The sequence below is a fragment of the Numida meleagris genome, chromosome 12 (assembly GCF_002078875.1).
Source record: "Numida meleagris isolate 19003 breed g44 Domestic line chromosome 12, NumMel1.0, whole genome shotgun sequence".
Lineage (NCBI taxonomy): Eukaryota > Metazoa > Chordata > Aves > Galliformes > Numididae > Numida > Numida meleagris.
The window spans coordinates 2,139,739-2,157,476 of NC_034420.1; the positions used below are offsets into that span (position 1 = coordinate 2,139,739).

Genomic DNA, 17,738 nt, shown 5'->3' on the forward strand with positions numbered 1-17,738 from the left:
TGGAGGCCGGGTGGGGTACGCAGCAAGGCACAGGTGGAGAGCGGGGAATGAATGGCACGGTAAGGAGGAGTGTCCAACTTGTAGATGCCTATCTGCCTTCTTGCCTAATAGCTGGAGACCTTCCCAAGCAAGGACCGGTGTCACCAGCTGTTAGGAGTTCTGAAATTCTTCTGATGAGTACTGTGGATGTGTAGGACAAATTAGAGTTGTCCGATTGCTTCTTCCAGACACCAGGACAGGATCCACCTGGTCACCTTGTGTTCTGCAGTGAAGTCTTGGTGATGTGATAGTCTGTGTACAGTGTGTAAATCCCATATGAGGTGGGATGTACGTGATCTGGGGAATAACCAGAAAAGTTAAACATTGTACAAGGCAGAAGTAGAAAGAATTTTTTAGGAAGATATAATAGGGAAACCAAGCCATATATTTTGGAGTAGAAGGTGTAAGAATGAAGGATTAACAGCTTCAAGCTCTAGAACAGAGTAAGAAATTTGGAGCAAGTTTAGGATAGGAGAAGAAAACACAATAAACACTGTAGTTGATACCATTAAATTAACATAGCTATGTGTTAAATACAGCCTCATATGCAAAGTTAATTTCCAGCTAAAAGTGGATCCGTGCAGTCTGCCCTCCTCTCCATGGCCCAGCTGTCGAAAGGAGGTGGACGAGCCTTTCAGCAGCACTGCTGTGTGTGCCAGGTAGTTGCTGCAGAACCAAGAAGCTGTCCTTGGGCAGAACTGTGCTGACCTCCTGAAGGACGAGGGACAAGTGGAGAGGGGCAGAAGAAATGCAGCCTTCCCATAGCTCCTCTGCAGCAGTGTACATACCTGGAACACAGCACCCCCCTAAAAGCCTGCTACCCAGCTCTCTTGACCCGAGCAGCGTCAGAGCCAGAGCAGAATTTCAGTAATAAGAGCTTGCTTTGTAGTCAGCAGCACAGCGTGGAAGTCTGAACATCTTGGTCAAGTTTTTCTTGCACACTTTGTGTTAGAGTGCTGCTCTGCTGTAGCTCTGTTGTGTGCTCCTGGAATGAAAGGCATTGCATTTAGAGCTTTATTCTTAGCCTGCATCCCAGAAAAAGTTAACAGTGAGCTCTGAAAATTTTCCCAGTGAAGAAGCAGAAGAAAGCAGTGGCAGACACTCCATGACCTACCAAAGGAAAGTTAGGTTGCATTGAACTGAGAGAACACGGGATTTCTGCTGCACGCACATACTTGAGCCAGGCATGGCAATGGAGAACTTCAAGGTTTGATACTCTCTCTGAGCTTTCCTCTTCTTGGCTCCTAGGTAATGGTAGCTCCTAGAATCAGTGCGTGGTTTTAACCTTAAACATCAAAAGAGATTGTGATGTTCCTTACTCATTTAGGTACATGCTAACTGAAAGCATTGTTAACAACATACAGGAATTTTAAAGTAGTGTTGTGACGTGCTTGATTTTAAACTGAGAAACATACCTAGTGTAGTTCCTTGGAGCCATGCCTGCCTTTTGGGCCATGCTAGCTGGCGGGGGCCCGCTGTGTGCCAGGAGGGGCACGGCAGGCTGTGCAGGATGGGTGCTCGCGGGCACAGCTGTGCTGGTGCTGGGCTGCAGGGGCCGTGGGCGTGCTTCTCCAGAGACTGTAATTGGGAAGTGTGGGAAGTGGAGCTTGCTTCACAGTGTTACTGTTCTGTATGTGTCCAGAAGCACTGAAACGTACCTATCTGGGGAGCAGCAAAAGTACCTTTACTGCCTTTGTCCAGTTCTGGATTCCCTGCTCGCGATCTCCTGGACTTGTATTTGGTGTTGCTGTGCGTGCCGTAACCAGGCAGACTGGAGTGTTCCTATCACCCAGCAGGCAGTTTTCATAATGGCATCTTCCCTCTGTGTGAGACGTGATTTTCATATCTAACAGCAAGGCAGAAGAGGGCTGAGGGTAAACTTCAGAACCAACCCTGGAGTCAGGTGGCGGAGCAGGGCTTGCCTGTAGGGATAATGCTGCTAATTTTTGGTTCCAAGTTTGCTGATTTTGGTGTGGTTCACTCCTAGTAAGAGAGGGAGAGGAAGACGAAGTGACAAATGTTTATTGATGTGGAATGATGTTTTGATTTGGGAATGTGTTTGTTAAGGAGTTAATCCATAATCAGCAATGGCAAGAGTAAAGGAGATGTGTGACTTATTTCATCATGTGTTTGACTTGAGTGTACTGTTCCTCTTTCCGCTGAGAGAGGGGAAGAAGGATTAAAAAAAAAAATTACAGGCAGTGTTTTTAAGATCTTCAAGTTTTCTTGACGGCCATCTGCTGGTTATTCAGTGTGCAATGGGGAGGGCAGGCTGGTGGGAAGCCCAAGTGTGGAGTACCATTGAGCAGGCAGAAAGAAATGGCAGCTGGGGTACTGACAGCAGGAGTGAGCAGGTAATTGAAAGAAGGAAAGATTTCTAAAAAGTCAAGTGACCTCTCAAAGAAGTATTTGTGGCTGAATGTTACTAGAAATTGTTCCATCTGTTCTTGAGCAAAAGGGAAGACGAGGAGTAGGGAGGAGTAGTGATGATGTAGGGCAAGCCTTGAAATTAAGTTGGGGTGAAGGAAGCTGGTGACTGCCAAGGGGCCATGGCCACAAGCGTTCTGCAGAGCGTGATCCCTCTTCTCGTGCTGAACTGGGTCTGCAAAGAGGAGTTAATGCTCTGTTGCATGCAAGCAGAATATCATGGCTTTTTTTTATTTTCAACTAGATTCGTGCAATTTTGCTTTGGCAGAAAGTGCTAGTTGATTGCTTTGACAGGTTTAATTACTTTGGCCTGAGTAGGATGCAAGTGAATTTATTTCCCACTGAGAAAAGCGTTGAAAGGCTGCATGAAAACCCTTCAAAGAAATTGAAGAGGGGCTGGGGAGTTGTCTTTACAGTAAGTGGGTTTGATAAACGTGTCAGTTAAAAGGGGAATTTATTTACAAGACACAGGTTTTGTGGCCAGAAATCTCTGATAATTCCATTCTCTGGGAAAATTAATTTTACCTATTCAATTAATTTGCTTTTTCATCATGCTTGTACAGCGAGGAATTGCCGTAGTATGGAAAACAGAAAATTAAAATCCTAATTCCATTTTTCCTAGAACACGTCAGTGATGGAGGATCAGAATGAAGATGAGTCTCCAAAGAAAAATACCCTATGGCAGGTAGGTCTGCTGTGTGCATGGGGAGAGGTGGGCCATGGTTTTCCTTGGGGAGCTTCCAAATACTTGTGTCTGCAGATGCGTAATCATCCTTATATGTAGTTGACTCTATCATCCTAAGTAAGCTCAGTATTCAAGTGAAGGATGACATCAATGAATAATACTTGAGAAATGATTACGTCTCAAATTCTGTGGTTTGTGCTGACCTTGGAGTGGCACAGTTGTGCTTCAGAGGATACGTATGAATACGGTTCAGCCTTTCAGAGCAGGTGGCCTTTGTTTAAAAGGAAAAATCCAACACTTGTGCATAGAAAGGAGCTGCAACCAGTTGGCTTTGGACTATTTTGGGAATATCTGGGAGAGCCTCAGGAGCCCTTTTTGATGTCATAAAGAGCTCAGAAGAGCCTGGCATGAATCTTTGATTCTCTTTGCTGATAAGTAGCAAGTCCTGGGGTGGTGTTCTGAAGTATCCTTATTTGTCACTAAAGCTCCCAGGATTTATTTTATGTGGATGTCTCAAACATTGACATGAGCTGTTTTTCAAAAACCAAACACGCATTGCTGCTTGACATCATGTCGTTCTTGGGCCTTGTTTGTGGGCAAACAGTGCAACAGTGACATGGAGGGTCTTGATGGTTTTTATATTAATTGGAGAAGTTTTAGCCAGCTTTTCTACGTATCTGAGCATGTATCATTTTAACTGCTAGAGCCCGTGTAAAGCATTTGTGGAGGCAGACTGTAGTGTGCAGCAAAGGCAAACTGCCACATGCAGAGGAAACTTCTTAGTTTGAAAAACTTGTTCTGAAACAGGTAAGGTCCTTGTTAAAATTTTAACAGCTAGGATAATTCAGGTCTCTCAGTACAATAACTAATAACTTCTGATTTGTAACAAGGGCCCTTCACTTGGCTTCGTCTGTGGAAGGTGAGTTGTACGTGCCATTGCTCGTAGCCTGAACAGTGTTTAAAAGTTTTATTGTTGTCTTTGTTTCTTGTCACATTCTCTTCCCTGGATAGTTCTTATAAGGCTCTTCTTGTTCATTTTAAGTACTGACATTTTGTTTCTAAAAACAGATAAGTAATGGAACTTCATCTGTGATTGTCTCAAGAAAAAGACCATCAGAAGGAAACTACGAAAAGGAGAAAGACTTGTGTATTAAATATTTTGACCAGTGGTCTGAATCAGATCAGGTTGAATTTGTGGAACACCTTATTTCACGAATGTGTCACTATCAGCATGGACATATTAACTCTTACTTGAAGCCCATGTTACAGCGGGACTTCATCACTGCGTTGCCAGGTAAATTCTTATTACTATATAATTTTACAGGATGTGTGCTTATGAAAGCGTTCTTCTATTACCTTGAATGTATGCAATCTTTTCTGAACGTCCTCCAGATGTAGATTGTCTCCTTTAAATAACGTGATGTTTCCTAAACAAAGGAAATGCAGGAGGGCAGCTGAGTCATGCTCTTCTGTGATTAATTGAATTGGCCACTGGATGCCAGTGTTGTTCCATGAAGAGTAGTTTGAGGAGTATATCTTGAAGAATAGCACGTATTCCAAATCTTGAATGAAAAGCAAACTGCACAGATAAATGAATCTAAGACTCGAGAGCAGAAGCAATTGCAGATTTCTGTGGTGTTGTCCAGCTATGATTCCTTTCTTCAATTGTTCAGAACCTCCAGTGCCACAAATCAGAGTAAAACTTTGTCAACAGTTTGAATATGAAATGTATTCTTATGCTTAAGGTATTCATTTCTTTGAAAAATATGGAGTATTAATAAGTAGCTACGTGAAATCTTTAGCTTTTAATTTCCTGAGAAATTGTGGATTTCTCTTCCCATTAATTTCTGAAAGGATTTCTTCTGAAAGGTAAATATGTGGACATCATTCTCAGAGTGGGAAGAAAGCGTCAAGAAAGTGGTCAAATGTGTTCTGTTTGCTGCTGGCAGTAAAATAGCACAGACTGATACCTGCAGTGAGTGGTCTGCGGCTGTTAGGCCAAGAACGCCACAACGGTGGCGAGGGAGATGGGACTTCTCTGGAACTAATTTGTGAATTCTGTTGTTTTAGTTTTTAATATTGTGGTTGTCGTAGCTTGGATGCTGTGGGTTTCTGTTGTCTATAGTGAATTTTTTTTTTCCAAAACTTGGAAGAATTCAACTTCTGGGAGGTAGTGATGGGATTTTGACTCATCTGTCAAGCGTGGTTGAAATGAAAATCGTAGTAGCCGGAGGGATGAAGTAGGAGGATGAAGAATATGGGGTAGGATACAAAACAGTATGGAATTTCATGTGCTCTATTTCCTTTTTATTGAAAGAAAAAAGTCTAAGAAATATGAATGGGGGCCATGAAAGGGAGGAAATTACCTTTTCTCCCACTTCTCCATTTTATGGAAGTTCTTCTTTCAAAAGAAGATTAGCTTATCAAGTCACGTGCATAAAAACTTGCTCCTTGTTTTAACTGGAGGGCTTTCCTTTCAGCAGTGGATGTTTCTTTCAGCTTGCTGTGCTCTGGATACCCTGATTTCTCTAGGGGAATATCTGAGATGTAACTAAAAAATAAAGTGAAATGGACCATCACAGTCATCATGTGCAAGCATGGGCTTCAGTTATAGTTTTGTTTGCCTTTATGTTATGTGTCAAGGCGGATATATTGGAGGTGCACAGTTCTTTTGTATTACATTTGTATTCCTAAGTTATTTTTGGGAGCTTCATAGTTGACAGTTGCTTTTACCACATTTATCTATGTAACAAATAGATATTTATGTTGACAACTTTTGTTGTTTTAAAAATGCGAGTACTGGAAGCTGTTCCTATTTCCTGTCTTCAGCCTTTTTTAAAGGTAATATTGCAAGGAGAGGCACTTTGCTGGGGATGATTTGCTGTTTTCAGTTATTTCACTTTAGTTTGCTTATGTTTGGCACTAGCTATGACGCTCTGAGAATCAGCAGTTGCCTCATGTCACGAGGAAACCGTGGGGGCTTTGTGATGTTTTTATCCATTTGAAAAAGTTATTTTTCTGCAGATAGCCATGGCAGAAAATGCAGTTTGCCAGATTGCCTGATAGAAGCCAGGTTTTCATGTGGTACTGTGCTGCAGGCCGGGCTGCTGAGCAGGGAGCTGCCTCGCATGCAGGCAGGCACCTGTCTGAAATGTCTGTCCAGAGAACAGTGATGCTTGTTGCCTTTTGTCTTCATCCCAAGTCTTCAGCGTTTAGATGTGAGCTCTTTGCTCCCGGTGCGGATTCTTTACTTCTTGAGTCGCAGTAAGGCGTATCAGTTCCTGTGGAAGGAGGATGGAGACATTAATTCCTCCCTTACCATCGGGCACGAGGAAAACTGGATTTGAACATGCGGTGTTTTTGTGTAAATTTACCCAAGAATTTAATTTGACGTGATTGAAATCAATCCCATGTTAGAATGGCATCACGTTAAACAGAATTACTGCTTTTTAAAAGGTAGTTCTGCTGGTTTAAAGTGAGCAAAGCCTCTGTTTTAAACTGGAATTGTGTCTCCTTGCTACTGCCCCTGCTGATTTTCACACCTGTGAGAATGTAGGGAAAATGGAAAATGTTGGTGGTGTCTGGCTTCCCTTTGCCTCAGTGGAAAAAGTGATCATTCTGATGGGCTTTGCTGCAACAGTGGCAGAATGTTTAGTCTGCAGGCTCTCTCCTTGCTCATGGAGCTGTGCTCTGGCTCTTCCCTGCTGCCATGAGCCTGGCACACAGCTGGTGCTGCCTCAGCTCCTGCAGATCCCACCTAGGTCTCTAAAATGATTGGTCTGTGCAGTTGCACGATCCAAGGGACTGCTTTGTGTCTAGTGTTGGTCAGGCTTACGGAGCTGACATCCCACATTTGGGTTTCATTGTCATACAAACCGATATTTGCACATTGAGCTTGGAAATCTCTGGATTTTAATTTTTTTAATTTACTATTGAAATTCAGCCAAATCTTCATCTGGTACCTATAACGAACAACAGCCATCATTTTTCACCACCTTCTGTAAAACTGCCAAAGCTCTGGAAGTGACATGAGGGTTGGGAAGAATGTTATTCGCTGTTAGGTAAGCGTACCAATAAATGCTAGATGCATTTTACTGAAGAAAATTCAAAGGTTTTAGTCCCTAATTTAGAAACTGCTTTTCAAACTAAACATTCACAGACTTCTAATGTAAAACAGGCATTTGCAGCCACTTCGGGCTTTAAGTTGTCTGAAAGTGAAGCTGTGCATGCTGTCCGATAGGATTATCACAGGCCCATCTGAGCTGCAGTGCAGTGAGCCGGTCCCACTGTGCGTAAATATTTCACTTGACGTGGCTTTGGTGTGAGAGATGTAAACCTGTATGTCTTTGCAAGCAGGAAGAGTCGTAGGAACAGGCTTGGTGGCAAAGCAAAGAGGTGAGGTTCTACATTTGTGCTTTGCATGCAGCTTTCAAGGCTGTGTGTACTCATAGAAGTTGAGGTTGCTGTATTCTAACAATATCAGTAAGCAGTCGTTGCTGACCTTTACAAATCTATTTTTAACTGTTAGACAGGATTGTAAAAATTATGTGTCTGCTAATGAAGGGTTTCTACCTCGTAATTTGCAGTTGATCCTTAAAACTCGGTGAAATACTGACTTCATAAAAAGCAGCTTACATGTGTTGAAGTATAAAGCGTACAGCCACGGACTGGGACGTGTAGAGACATTCTTGCTGTTGTGAAGCTGTGGCAGCTGATTGCAGCTAGCTTTTATGAAAAGCTTCAGTTTAGCTCGATGCAAAATTGATGAGTGTTTGGTACTAGGGTTGCACCACACGCTGGAGTCTGCAGCAGTCCTGGGTCCGTCAAGTGATGGGAAGCAGCCAAGTGCCTCTCCTGCCCTAAGGCTCCCCAGGCCTGGAGTCTCGTTGTTCCTAAAGCATCCGTTTGCTGATGGGTGCTCAGGTGTCAACCCTCTTGAGAGCATGTAGAAAACAAGTCTTATGAGGAAAGAAGACTTTCTGTGTATTTGATGTTAAGTAGATGCCTTGCTCTCCTTAGGAACCACATTCCGGCCCTGTCTCTAAAAGTTTGCTGTGTTACAGTGATTTGCTCTTTATAAAACAAGATTCTGAGCAGGACGTGGGTGCCAGCCCAGTGAGTGTGGGCTCTGCATGTGCAGCAGGAGGCCGCCAGGCAGAGCAGGGTGCCCCGTGCTCTTTGCAGTGCATTCTATTGCCCCGCATCCCGAGGTGAGTCGGGCGCTGCCAGCTGCCCCGAGCTGTGCTGCGTGCTGCTCCTCTCACCTGAGGAGCGGGGACAGTGGCTCCTAGCAGCACAGCAGCCATCGCCAGCTTCACGGCGTCTGCGGGCAGCCAGCAAGTTACTGCACGTCATCCCCCTCAAGAATGGCATGGGTTCTGGAGAGACTGTTGGGCCTTCAGGCTGCAGCGTGAGGTCAGTGTGCTGGCGGCTGGTTGCTGCCTTGCCCTCGGCCTGGCTGGCTTTATTGCCTACTAGAAAGCACACCACATCTTCTGAATACCTTAAAGTAGATTTTATGGTCTGGTAACCATCATCTTTCTCTATTTAATGAGGTTGCATTTGTCTACTTAATTTGATTGCGTTTCTGGACTTGTGAGGTGGATTTGGAACCGGGTTTTCACAGCTGTTTTTCAAAGCAGTATTACTGCCCTTTCAAATGCGACTCTTTGAAGACTGAACAATTATAAAACATTTCTGCTTTCGTCCATCATTTTTCTTAATCAGTTTTGCACAATGGCATTTAGTCTCGAGAATTATCATGTTAAAAATAGTATTTCACAAGAAAAAGAAAACCAAAAGCAATTGGACTTGAGAAGCCGATAAATACACGCATTGTATTACTTTCACATTTTTAAATAGGGAGTTACAAAACCATGGGCTTTGACAATCCTGTATTTGCGTAGCGCTGCAGGAGATAACATGGAAAGCCAGCATGGTGTTTGCTGTCTGCCATCATGGCTAGGAATCTGGATGCTCTTAAGTAGTCTCAAAATAGCAGTGGGAATCAAACTCTACCAAAACTGCCTAAGTGACACTGAAGTTCTTACACAAAGGATTTCAACTAGTATGTATGGATTTCCAATAAATGAGTGTGCTGCATGCTGCTTGTACTTGATTCTAAAACAACCTGCTGCTGGAAAGCAAGGGGTACTGCCCTCCAAACTCTGAAAGGCATTTCAGTTCTGCTCAGAGCAGACCTAGATCTCTTTGGTGCTTTCTGAAAGGTGATCTAAGTACAGTAGAATAGAGACTGAGGCCAATGTGTGCATTTGTTGAGTACAGAGGATGCTTTGCAGTGTGGCTTTTTTGTTGGATTGGCTCTTGGTAACTTCACAGCTCCATAGCATTCTTGTCTTGCTTTGTGGTGGGATAATTATTTAGGTCATTACCAGGAGATGGCAGTAACAGATATCCTTTTAAAGCAGTGCAATTGCGTATGAATGTCACTTGAACATCCTACATTATCTGTCACGTTCTGCCTTGGGAACTGGGACTTTGCACCTGGCGTGTCCGTGGTCTTTACATTTCAGAAATTGCTGAGAGCTGTGAGCAAGGTGTTAGCAATAGTCAGGTCAGCCAACATGGAAGCTTTGTTCCATACCCTTTCTTTTTGAGTGCGCTGTTGGGAAAAAAAAAAAAGTGTGGAGTTAGGGCTTGCTTGAATATTTTCACCTAATTAGTCTTAACTTTCCCCATCTATGAATGTTAGTATGCATGTGTGGTGATGTTCTTTCTTTTAATGTTTAAGTTTTGCCAGACTGGTGGAGTTAAGCTTCTCAGGCCTGGAATTAGAGAAGCATCCAGTAGCGAAGGTTTGTTCAGCATGGACCCTGCTGTCCCAGGGTCAAGAGACACTCAACAAGACAAGAGATGCACAGTGATATTCTGACCAGAATGTGCTTGCTGAGGACAGCTGTTCCCTTGGTGGTACGGCTGGTTTATTTGATGAACTTTGTGTGATTCTTATGCTCATTCACCTGCAGTCTTTCAGATGCTCCAGTAAAGGATTTCTTTCACACCTTAATGGTGCAGATGATGAAACATTTGCCTGTCCTCATTCACGTGCTGCTGGCTTTTATGGAACCCAGACATAGCTGGAGTGGGTTTTTTTCTCTAACACAGAGGAATTAGGATCATCTGAAACGATTACCTTTGTGTGTGCCTCTGCTCTTCGGCCAGGCTGCAGCTGATTAAAACCATCTTTCACATGGCAGAGACAAGACAGCATCCTGTAGCTCTGGGGTGACAGAGCGCTGGAAGTCGGTGCTCTAGTGCTGTTTTACAGACATTCTGTTGGCATTGGTGTTTACCTCCCTTTTTAAGCCTGAAACATGGCAGCCTGGTCTTGGCCGCTCTATCAGTTCTGTAATTTCTTAGCGTTTCTTAGTCTTGCTGCCTAATGATTAGACTAAATATCCATGTGCCAATCATAATACACCTGCAGCCCCACATCGTGGCACAGGTGCTGGGCGAGCAGTGAAAGCTCCAACTCGGTCTGAAGAGGGAGAGGAGGGTGCTCGCAGAAGGAAAATGGCGCGGTGACATGGGAGCGCTGAGCTCTTCTGATTTGCACACAGACATGGGTGTATTGCTCTACAGATAGTGTTTGCAGTTCTAGGGGTTAATTGCTGTACCCTCTGCATTGTTTGCTTGGGGAACTTCAGTGCTTCGTGTGGAAAACTTTCTTCCTTTTCAGAACGTCGCGTGCTGGGAAAACACTTAGAGAACTGTTGTGTGGTTAGAGTGTGACAGCCGTACCTGGCAGTCATGTCCTCCACATAGGTTGATGTTGTGTTGTTACATGCCCTGATGTTGTTCTTAAGTCCTGAGTAACTGTTAGTTTAGTTTCTGTTAAAGCATGGCGTGTGCCCTGTTGGTAACACCTGTAACCTTCAGCATCAGAGCTGCTTGCTCAGCACAGCTGTCTTGTTTTCACAAGCTGTGTCCTCTGCTTTTCATGGCGAGTGGAGTAGTCATCTCGATTCCCAGTGGTTTCATGCTTTTAACTTTGGGAAAGGACCTTGCAATGATTACATTGCCCTGAGAAACCTTGGGAAGTTTGCCAAGTCACAGTAACTTCAATGTATCCTGAGTAAACAGTGCTCAGAATCCTTAAGTTGATAGTTACTAGCAAGGTTGGGGTGGAGCGGACTGGAAGACAACTTTTACAATGTGTGTGAGTACAAGCTGCTAGTAGTGCCAGAGGTGCTGCTGCTCTGAGATGCTCTGTTGTTTGGAAAAGGTTCCCTGGCTTGAGGTTTGTTGGGTTGGAGAGCCACTGGTTGCTTAGACCCTGCCACCTTTCAGTTGTCGGAATCTGTTGTTATGACTGGCATTGAAAATATTGTATAAGCCCAATATACTTTGTAGGAGCTTGCCTTTTTATGGTTCTCTGAATTGTTTGGAAGAACTGAACATGCACTCTTCAGCTGCACATGTTCTTTTCTTTCCGTTGCTGCTCAGGTTTATGAATGCTGTGCAGAGCAGTGGAGGACTTTACAAGCACTTTAATTCTTTACAAAAAAAGTGTTTCTTTGATTCCCTCCCCCAGTATTTTTCAGTAGGCCATCGGGAGAGAGTGGAAAGTGTAAAATGATCATCTCCCACTTTGAAAGTTGTTTTTCACATTTGACCAATGGGCCTATGTTATTTGTGAAAATGAAGTTACTTTAGGTTTCTGATGTAGTGATTGAGAGCTTTTGGGAAACCAACTGGTGATTTCTTGTTGGACCAGAGACACTGTAGTTGGAAAATGAACAGGAGAAATTTGCTATTTTAGAATTAGTGAAATATGTTATGTAAGTGCTTCTACATCTTTATTCAACTCCCATTACATTTTTAAAACTAACACACGGCAGGAGTTAAGGTCTAGCAAAAACCATAAGCTGGTGCATGTGGTGTTCCACCTGTTTTATGCCTTGATAGATCTGAGGTGGCATCTTACTGAATTCAGTCTTTATTTTTTCCTTATTCTTCCTTTCCACCAGCTTCAGCACTGACTGCTTTTTAGTACGTATCAGCTCACGTGTATGAAATGACAGGGTGGCCCTACATAGACCTTGGTCAATGTGCAGGACCCCAGTTCTGGTACAGTTGTGCTACTGCTGGCCAGCAGAGTGCATTTTAAATGTAAATCCAATTCTGCTGTGCTATAAAAGAGATCTTAGTGTTAAGGTGCTTCTGGCAGTTAGGATCTTCATCCAAAACGTCAATGTTTCTCCAGTCCACTATTAACCATTACATATTGGCTTACTGCTATCATGCCTTATGGTGCAGGTGCACTTAGGGCATGAGAGTCCCCATGTAGGTGTTGTGTCTGCGATGTCACAGTACTGCCCAGGGACTCTCATTTGGAGCAATGTAGTTTTGCTTGGAGTTCTGTTGTGCACATTGCTGAAGTTGTTCTTTGACCCACCAAAGCCTGCATGGTCAGCAGGTGAGATGTGCCTCTGTTCTGCCCACGGTGTGCATGGGGCTGGGAGAGCAGCAGGTGAAGAGGAGATGCAGATACTATCTGTTATTATGGCTGTTTTACGTATGTTGTGAAATCTTTGAAGCTAAACCAAAATTACTTTGGAACAGCATGTGTGGTGCAGAAGCTGAGCTGCCAGCTGTCACTATTTCAGCAGTACTTGACTCGTGGTGATCCTGAGTTGGTTTTAGTTGATTCTTATACTTAGAAACAATCACATTGCTGGGGCAGAAACGAAACACTGTGTTGAATATGACTATGTTAAACATGAAGTTGTTTCAAAAAAATCATCCCTCCTGACTTTTTCTGTAGCTGCAGCTGCCCTCTGCTGCTGGTGTCCGTCCTTCAGTTATATCTGCCATGAGCGTGGAGGCCGGTCGTAGTCACCCATGAATCAGCAAAACTGCCTGCGGTGTTAAAGCACCACATCCACTTAATTAATTTGTCTGATGCATTCCTGCTGCTTTCTCCTGCTTACACCACGCTGCAGAGCATGGTGCCTACCCATGTTCTGATCAGAATTAAGGAGAGAGCTTGGCACATGCAGATTGTAGAGTTGAAATACAAAAGAGGTCCCCGTGTTTAATTTTTTTTTTGCAGTCTTTTTAACGCTTCTCCTGGAGATGTCTGCGTTTGTTCCTGTAGAGCCTGTCTTCTGCTAAGTTGTGTTGTCTAATGTTACACATAAGGCAGCAGGAATCAATATTACAAACATATATTACAGATGTGTAATAAAGGATCTTGAGGAATACCTTCTCCTTGGGCTATGTAGCCCCATGCATTACGTGCTTAAAACATCCAGGACTCTGTGCTGAGAAGCAGCAAAATGCTTTCTGCTGCTTATGCTCAGTGGTGAAGCTTGGTTTGCTCTCATTCTCTTTCTGTGGAAGTGGGGCAGTCTAGAAGTAGGAAAGGACTAAGGAGATAGATATTTTGGTGTACCTAGGGGGATTAATTTGTAACTGATTCTTCTGTGTATGGTATGCATAATCACATTTGCTCCAGTGCCTTAAATAAAGCTGAGTTAGCTTTCTCTGAATGCAGTGTAGAATGTGTTCAGTAGTTTACTGTGAAGTGACTGACGTGTTCATTGCCTTTGTTTCTTTGTAGAGCAAGGCTTAGATCACATAGCAGAAAACATCCTTTCCTATCTTGATGCCAGATCACTCTGTGCAGCAGAGCTGGTATGTAAGGAGTGGCAGAGAGTCATCTCTGAGGGAATGCTATGGAAAAAATTGATTGAAAGAATGGTACGCACAGATCCGCTGTGGAAGGGACTGTCAGAAAGAAGGGGTTGGTAAGTACCTGGACAATAATTCATCTTTTACTGTGTTCTCCTTGATAGATTTAGCTAATGGTGAGCTCCACCAGAGAGCAAGTTGGCAGTTAGTATCACTGCAGTCCTCATCTCTTCTGTGAACTGTCGGGGCAGCAGCAGCAAAGAGCTTTTCATCCTTCACAAGGATATGAAGGTATCAGGTGTTCTGCTTTAGAAACCTGTTTCTCTGTGCTCTCTAGTGGTGTGCCTAAGAAAATGCAAGGCATGGTGTGAAGAGCTGTGCAGAAGGAGGACACCCTGCTGGCCAAAGCCTTGTGAAGCAGAGAACCCTCAATCAGAAAGCCATAAGGAAAACACCTGTTTCTTTTCAAATACAGTTATCAAATTGTAAAGTCACAAGGGTTACAATTTCAATACCGAAAATTATTACAAGTATTCTGTAAGAATGTGCCATAAGTTTTTGTTCTGTGCTTATTTTGAATTCCTTTACAGTTTGGCTTCTTCGTGGTAAATTAAAAAATATGTTTCTGGTTCTTTCTAGGGATCAGTACCTGTTTAAAAACAGACCAACAGATGGCCCCCCAAATTCATTTTACAGGTCCTTATACCCAAAGATAATACAGGACATAGAGGTATGTTTTCTGACACGTAATATCTGCAGCAGAAATGATATTTCTGTAGTTAATGTTTCAAAGATGCATGCTGGAACAATGAAGCATATTGTATGTATTTGTATTGCTACTGCTTTCTGAGCTCTGAAAACGTAAGAAATACCCTCAGCAACCTTAATGCATTACTTCAAGGTTTGGGTTAACACTGTCCTTCTTGCATTTAAAGATTTTGGGACTCTTTTGGGTCTGTGGTTTTTAATAAAATGGCAGTTTTAGGAAACTTACTACTCCGAGACAGTTCTATGTACTGCAGAATGTTCTAGTATATTTGCTACGCTTGCTTAAAACATAATCTGAGGGTTAACGCTAAACACTAATGGTTTGTAAGTGTAGCTTGTATAGTAAGTTGTTACTTGTATCATTTACAGTTTTACAAACACAGCTTTCTGCAATAGATGGGAATCTTTTTTGAAGATTTTTGTGGTGGGAGAAAAATTAGTCCTACGGTAACAAACTCAACAGGTGTATCAGTGGTAAGGAGGTGGTAGAACCGACAAATCTTTTGTCTGATACATAAATGGTGGTTATCTTGCTTCAGTAACAAAGTTGGGCTCACTTTTTAAAGATATTTCTGATCAGGATCATCTTAGTATTCTACTTAGCAGCAGAATGTTGGTCTTGCTCAGTTTGCTGTGTACCCACCTCAGAACTCTTCAGTGATATCTCATGCTTTGTGGTACTTATTTCAACCACGTGATGGACATAAAATTTTGGTCTGAAATTCATTGGTGGGGAAATATGTTTTGATGTTTAAGGCAAGTGTGATCTAATGGAATCATTCTGCTATGGCAAACATGAGTTTGTGTTGCTTGGCACTCTGTAAAATTATTCAGAACTCTTAGCCTATCTGTAACTGTAAGATGTAACTGCTGCAAAATATAATCCAATTTCTAAATATTTTTAACCTGTTACACAATTTATAAACTTTTAAAGGTGCAGAACTAAGGGTTAAATGTCGTCTAGGCAAGGAAAGATCAAATTTAATCTTACTTGCAAGCTGAATGATGCACATCTTACTATTTGGATGGAGACCTCTTGTATGCGTAAGGAGTGACAGTGTTATTATAGTGATGCTAAGCCCATGGAATTAAAGGAAACTCTTGATGTGATATTCTTTTGTTTTATGCAAAATTTTGATGTTGTTCAGTAAAGAAAGTGGGAGAAAAGCAGTGTAAAAAGACCTTCGAGGTCATATAGAACATTGAAGGAGTTCAACATGATTCTATCCCACAGTTTAGAAGTTCTTCTAATGCTTAACTTCTGATACTCATTTTGTAAGTGGAAAATTTATATAGGATTTATTCTGATTTCGAGAGATGGAGTGTTCCTTCAAGGTGCTATGAAGACTTGTGGCCTTTAAACTTTCACAGTCTGTTATTGAATAATATGATTCTTTAGTTGCTGGAGATGCACTAATAAGATACACAGAGATGATGCTCCTGAAATGGACAGTTCTCACTGGTAGGAAATGAGTAGGGGGAAAAAGACCAAATTCTCGTGCTTCACTCATTGCCATTACTAATACAAATATTAGAAGTTAAAATATTCCAGTATCTTGAAGCAGAGAAGGATTATGCCACTAAAAAAAATACTGGTGAACATGTTACTTGAGAAACTCAATTTTGTTAAAATAACAGTAAATTTGTTAGACCTTCAAATTAAGAGAACTTTTGCACTGTGCTGCCTGAAAAGTAGCTAACCTATTCAAAATGTGCAGAAAATATCAGTGCTTGAAGTCAAGAAATAATATTCTGTTGAGCTCTACAATTCTCCTCTGAATTTCAGCTCATACATTTTTATTTTTTTCATCATATGATGCTGAGGTGGATGATGTGACAAATGTTGAATGTGTAAAGTAAGGAGGCATCTTATGTTAAGCTGGAGCTGTGGAGCAGCACGTATGTAGAGCACCACAAGCCACTAGTACCTGAAAGTAATAAAGTGAGTAATGAGTCTTTACTGGTTGGCAGTCATTTTGGGTTCAATTTAAGGTACTGTCAGCTAACCTCAAAGGTGTACATGGCCCATGGATACTACTGTAGAAAAGTAAGGCTGGAAGGACACAGGAGCTATCAGCTGTGGGCTCTTGATTCTTCAGTTCACTTTAGCAAAAGTGTAAGCCTCTATTTGTCCATATTCAGGAACCAAATGCATCTTTGTCCAGTCTTCTGGAGTGGTGAAGTCTCTGCTGGAAGCTCATGGCTACTTCCAGTGTCATCGCTGTTGGGTCCATATGGCCGGGCAGCATATTTCCCACTCCGGGCTCTTGGAAATGGCTCAAGTGGAAGGGAAAGGCAGAATGGAGAGAGTGTCATACCATGTCAGTTTTTTCCCTGCTTAAATGTTTCTTTCAGGCTTTTGAAATACTGCTGTTTTTAGGTTTCCAACCTGGAGTGAGGTTAGTGTTTTTGCTAATAACCCAGGATCCTATCATTCATCTGCTTCCAAGAGTAAATTAGATTTTTTTTCTTATAAATCACCCTTTTAAAGTACTTTTCACAAATTGCTTCCCTGAAGGACTGTCGAAGGAAGCTTTTAACGTTGTTTAAAAATGTAGGTGGTAGGTAACAATGGCAACAAGACTTAACTGTAGGAGTTGGAACACTTGATTTCCTTCAGCTTGGTTTTGATTTTGTTTGGTTGTTTTCTTACATCTAGAGTTGTACTTTCCCTTAATTTCATACTTTTCCATTTTCTTCACTTTTCAAAGCAATATGCAGAAGCTCTTAAATAAGACTTCAATTTTAGCAGTGTTGAAGAGTTTTCTATCTCTGAATATCAAAATGTTTTTTCTTTAAATATTAGTCTGGGCCTTTAATAAGATCTTCATTTTCTGTCAGAGCTTAGGGAGCTCGTGATGAGCCAAAGATGCAGACACTCCCTTCATCCTCCTACCAAGGCTACTGTGTTAGCACTGCAATATGAATTATCTTAGTATCTCTATTATCTTGCATCTGAAGGACTCGATTTCTTTAATACAGTAACAGCTATTTGATGTAACAGAAAATCTGATCAGTCAGTATTTTACCTGTGGAGGACAAAGATGAAGGACATTTGGCTACACTGTTCCTGACGTGAGGAGGTGCTGGTTTTCAGGAGCTGGTGCTGACCTGGCTCTGTGGGTGGAGGTGAGCTCCAAGAGGAATGTCCTCTATACTTTTG

The 17,738-nt window shown here is 42.3% G+C and overlaps 1 protein-coding gene across 2 annotated transcripts in view; it reads left to right on the forward strand.

Moving 5' to 3' along the window:
• Positions 1–17,738, forward strand: part of FBXW11 (F-box and WD repeat domain containing 11) — a 59,056-nt gene that overhangs the window by 21,805 nt on the left and 19,513 nt on the right. For both annotated transcript variants that reach the window (XM_021410224.1, XM_021410223.1), the window contains exons 2-5: positions 3,089–3,151; positions 4,220–4,445; positions 13,737–13,923; positions 14,447–14,537. In XM_021410224.1, the coding sequence (XP_021265899.1) occupies positions 3,101–3,151; positions 4,220–4,445; positions 13,737–13,923; positions 14,447–14,537 (555 nt within the window). In that variant the 5' untranslated portion in view covers positions 3,089–3,100. The remainder of the gene's footprint in view (positions 1–3,088; positions 3,152–4,219; positions 4,446–13,736; positions 13,924–14,446; positions 14,538–17,738) is intronic.